We start from the raw sequence: 4,845 nt of genomic DNA on the forward strand, positions 1-4,845 counted from the left end.
CTGTCTGTCTGTCTGTCTGTGTGTGTGTGTGTGTGTGTGTGTGTGTGTGTGTGTGTGTTTGTGTGTTTGTTTGTCTGTGTAGCCCCGTGCTTGTCTGCGTGCTTGTCTGCGTGCCTTCTTCCGTGCATTTGTTGCTTCGCCCCTGTCTCTTCCCTTGTCCGCTCACACACCCATACACGCGTGTACACGTACACGTACACGTACACATACAGGCGTGTTTGTGCGACGCTCGCGGCTGACGAAGATCGAGGCGTCACCAGAGAAGCATGCCAGCCCGGCCCGCACCCCAATCTCAACAGCGCCGTACGTCCTTTCACCGCGTGCCGGCCGTGGAAATGTGTTGTTGGCTGTTGATATGTGTTGTTGGCTGTCGACATGTGTGTGGACTTGTGTGGGGGTGGGTGTTTGAGCTGCCTGCCACAACCCTTGCCTCGCATCCTGTCTCATGCTTCCCCCCTCAACCTCCACCACCAACACCAACACCAACACTAACACCCCAAACCAACACCAACACCAACACCCCAAACCAACACCAACACCCCAAACCAACACCAACACACCACGACCACCCCTCCCCCCTACCAAAACAAATAGGCGGCGACGGTCGAGCCGGGCCCCAGCGCCGTTCACAGCCCCGACGTTCCGCACCAAAGGCAGCATCCGCCCAGACCACGGCAAGGCAGCCGCCATGGAGAACTACACATTCGTCCATCACGTACGCTGCTGTTAGCGGCTGCTTGCCTGCCCTACTTGTTGTAACCACACTTGTGCTGTTCTCCCCCCCCCCCCTTGGCTGCCTCCTCTACCAACCTCTTTGCTCCTCCCCCTTTCCTCACCTCAAACACACACACACACACACTCACACACACACTCACACACACACGCACAGCGTGAGAGCCCGACGTCGTCGACGCACGGGTCTCAACCGACCAGCCCCGCCCTCTCCCGCCGCAGCACCACGCACTCCAACATCGGCACCCCGCGCACAGACACATCCACACCCATGGCGCGCATGCCAAGCACACGCGGCTCCGGCACACGCAAGAAGGGGTCATCGTTCAGGTCGGAGGTCCCACGTCACCTCCAACAGCAGCAGCAAGCGGCATCGCCCAAGACCCCTGCTGGCATTGACTCGTTTGGCGTGCAGTCGCGCGTGCTGTGCAGCGGCAAGATTGGCACGGTGACGTATGTTGGGCCGTCCCATCTTGGCGAGGGCACGTACATTGGCGTCATCTTCTCCCACGCACCAGACAACGGCCACAACGGCACGGTATGATGCGACAACACGTGTCTGTGTCTGTTTTCGTGTGTGTTGAAGTGTGTGCTTAGTGTGTGTGTTGAAGTGTGTGCTTAAGTGTGTGCTGAAGTGTGTGTTTGTGTGTGTTGAATTGTGCTTAAGTGTGTGTTTGTAATGTTTTGTGCTCCCATGCCTCCTCTTCTCCTTCCTTCTCTCCGTCTTCTTCCTCCTTCTCCTGCTCCTCCTCCTTGTACTCCTAACACCACGTGTCCTGCTCCCTCAGGTGGACGGCCACACGTACTTCAAGTGTGGTGCTGGACACGGCTTGCTGGTGCCCGCGACGCGCGTGCACTGGCACGGCAGGCGTGCAGATAAGGTCCTGAAGGACAATCGATGAGCGAACCACGAACGCCCGCACGTGCACTTACTACGCACGCGCTCTTATGCACAGACACGTGCATCAACAGCAAACCTGCGTTCTTGCGTTTGGTGATGGCGAGGCTGGCGAGGCTGACGATGCTTTCTCTTCTTCCTCTTCCTCTTCTTCTTCCTCCTGCCCTGCAACTTTCATGCTTTCCTGTTCACCCTTGCTTCTGTACACTTGACCACTTGAACACATGCAACGTGTGGATGACTCGTGGAGAGTGATGTGACCTGTGACATGATGTGACCTGTGATGTGAGCGAGACAAAGTGTTCACCACACACACACACACACACACACACACACACACACACACACACACACACACACACACACACACACACACACACACACACACACACACACACACACACACACACACACACACACACACACACACACACACACACACACACACACACACACAACAAGCAAGTTCAAACCTTGGCGGAGCGGGCACGCGATCAGCCCGATCACGCCACTTCGCCACCGCCACGATGGCGAGTGCGACTAATGCGCACGTGCCGAACTAATCTATGTGCACAACATACAAAAGCTTGACATATCCACCGCACCTTTCACCTTTTTGCAGTTTTCGCGGTTGCGAAAGCTATTGCCAAATCGCTCTTCTTTTGGCTGGCCAACCGTTTGCCGCACCACACACACTTCTCGTGCTCCACAACAAACAAGACCTTGTGCCACCCCTCCTCCTCGCTCGCTTGCTCGAGATGATGCGCTCTGTTGCTGGCGGGCTTCGCCGGCTCCTTGCCGCACAGCATGTGCCCTTCCGCGCCTCCTCCTCGGCTTCCCGTGCCATGAGCACCACCGGCCAGGAGCCTTCCTTCTACCAGGCCGTCGAGATCTACTTCGACGAGGTGTGTGTTTGTGTGTCTGCGTCTGCTCGTGTGTATGTGCGTGTTTGACGTGCTGAGCACCAGCATGCGTGCGCAAGCGTGAGTGCTTGTATGTCTGTGTCTGTGTGTGTGTGTGTGTGTGTGTGTGTGTATGTATGTGTGTATGTGTGTATCTCTCTGTGTGTCTCTTTGTGTCTCTGTTCGCCCTCCATATCGCCCTCCATCTCCACCTCCACCTTCACCTCCAGCGACTCACACGCGTTTGTGTGGCTGCTGTGAACGTGACCACGTGACATCAGGCCTCTGCTCTGACCAAGCATAACGAGCGCCTTCTCGATGACATCAAGGAGGTGGATTCCCTCATCTCTTTCACGTGAGTCCGCTAACATCACTTGCACGCGCAGCAGCCACATGCGCTGCTTGATCTTCCGTCTTCGCCGTCCTCACACACACACACACACACACACATTGTTGGTTCGCCACTTGCGCACCCCCGCCCTCACCCTGTCCCGTGCTGTGGCTGCAGATTCTCCATTGAGGGTGACAAGATGGACGACCAAGGTCGCCGTGTTCTGACCAAGATCAAGGCTTACCGCGCCCAGCACTCCCACCACCGCCTTCCTTGGTACAAATGGCACTTGCTTGTCACGTGTGCATGCCTGTGTCCGTGTGTGTTCATGTGCAGGAACAACCACTCGTGTGTCACATGCCGTAGTGCCGCACATGTGCAACAAGCTGCGCACAATCATACACACGCACCTGCGCGTACCACACGCTTTCCATGCCTCTCGCGTTCACCCCTCTCCCAATGACCCCACAAACGCTGTCGGCTGTGCACGCTGACAGCAAGGGCGGTATCCGCTACTCCCCCGATGTTGATGCCGATGAGGTCAAGGCCCTGGCCTCCCTCATGACCTGGAAGTGCGCTGTCGTCGATGTGCCCTTTGGCGGCGGCAAGGGTGGTGTTGTGATTGACCCTCGCAAGATGAGCGAGCGCGAACTGGAGAAGGTCACCCGCGCCTACACCCTGCAGCTCATCCGCCACAACTACATTGGCCCCGGTGTGGACGTCCCCGCCCCAGATATGGGCACTGGCGCTCGCGAAATGGCTTGGATCATCGACACTTAGTGCGTCCACCTCTGTGTGTGTGTCGCTGTGTGTGTGTGTGTGTGTGTGTGTGTGTGTGTGTGTGTGTGTGTGTGTGTGTGTGTGTGTGTGTGTGTGTGTGTGTGTGTGTGTGTGTGTGTGTGTTCCTTTGCCTGTGGCATGCGCGATACTGCGCCTGAACCCTTGTTTTAAGTTCCCCCAGCCTCGCCTCCGCCTTCACTTTCTCACTGCCTGTCTTTCCGCTTCCACCATCCCACCACTTCCACCATCACATCCCCCACCCCACCCACTTTTACCAACCAACCAACCCCTGCCACTGTCATGTACAGCCGCGGCATCCGCCCTGACGACGTGTCTGGGCAGGGCGCTGTGACGGGCAAGCCACTGGAGATGGGCGGCATTGCTGGCCGCACGGAGGCCACGGGTCTCGGCGTGTACTTTGGCCTGCGCGACCTTTGCGGCCACCCGGAGATTATGGAGAAGGTTGGCCTCCCCACAGGCACCAAGGACAAGCGTATCGTCGTCCAGGGCTTTGGCAACGGTCAGTGGCACCTGTCGAGAGTGGTGGAGAGATGTGCTTGCTTCGCGCCTGCTTGCCTCTCTGGTGGCAGTTGGCTTGCATTTGCATGCACGTGCACACTCGCGCACACACTTACTCTCTCACTCTCATTGCATTTGCATGCACGTGCACTCACACACACACACACACATACCTCACCTCACCTCACCTCACCTCACCTCACCTCACCTTGCTGTCTCACGCTCAACCACGTTTGCCTTGCCTCATCCCGCCTGCACTGCAGTCGGCTACCACACTGCTCTGTTCTTCCAGCAGCGCGGCGGCGCGCACGTGATTGCCATTGCCGAGCGCGACGGGTACATCTACAACGAGAACGGCATTGACATTCCAAAGCTCAAGCAGTACTTTGACGCTAACGGCTCCATCATGGGCTTCCCCGCTGCAGAGTCCATCGTAAGTTGCCCTCGCTCGCTCTTGCTCGGCGACTCCTGTCTGACTGCGCTGCTGGCAGTTTTGCGCTACTCAGCAGCTTTCCACCAATGCATTGCGCCACTGACACACAAGCACGCACATCCTTACACGTCCAATGTTACCCATCCCTCCCTAACACCGTCGCCTGCTCCCTGCCTCTTTGTTTGCTGCTGCTGCTGCTGTGCGTGCGTTCGTGTGAGCAGAAGGGCGCTGACCGGAGCCTGGAGGCGCT

At 57.5% G+C, this 4,845-nt stretch overlaps 2 protein-coding genes across 2 annotated transcripts in view; both read left to right on the forward strand.

Moving 5' to 3' along the window:
* The window catches only part of PTSG_06448 (uncharacterized protein), a gene marked incomplete at its 5' end in the record, with an annotated part of 4,302 nt that extends 2,427 nt beyond the window's left edge, over positions 1–1,875 (forward strand). The window contains 4 exons of the mRNA XM_004991771.1: positions 213–303; positions 595–715; positions 890–1,270; positions 1,521–1,875. Coding sequence (XP_004991828.1) covers positions 213–303; positions 595–715; positions 890–1,270; positions 1,521–1,634 — 707 coding nt within the window. The 3' untranslated portion in view covers positions 1,635–1,875. The remainder of the gene's footprint in view (positions 1–212; positions 304–594; positions 716–889; positions 1,271–1,520) is intronic.
* A 513-nt stretch (positions 1,876–2,388) lies between these two features.
* PTSG_06449 (glutamate dehydrogenase) overlaps positions 2,389–4,845 on the forward strand; it is a gene marked incomplete at its 5' end in the record, with an annotated part of 4,060 nt that continues 1,603 nt past the window's right edge. The window contains 6 exons of the mRNA XM_004991772.1: positions 2,389–2,535; positions 2,814–2,887; positions 3,041–3,139; positions 3,361–3,642; positions 3,952–4,163; positions 4,426–4,730. Of these exons, the coding sequence (XP_004991829.1) occupies positions 2,389–2,535; positions 2,814–2,887; positions 3,041–3,139; positions 3,361–3,642; positions 3,952–4,163; positions 4,426–4,730 (1,119 nt within the window). The remainder of the gene's footprint in view (positions 2,536–2,813; positions 2,888–3,040; positions 3,140–3,360; positions 3,643–3,951; positions 4,164–4,425; positions 4,731–4,845) is intronic.

This window comes from Salpingoeca rosetta (assembly GCF_000188695.1).
Source record: "Salpingoeca rosetta unplaced genomic scaffold supercont1.18, whole genome shotgun sequence".
In the NCBI taxonomy this organism is placed as follows: domain Eukaryota; class Choanoflagellata; order Craspedida; family Salpingoecidae; genus Salpingoeca; species Salpingoeca rosetta.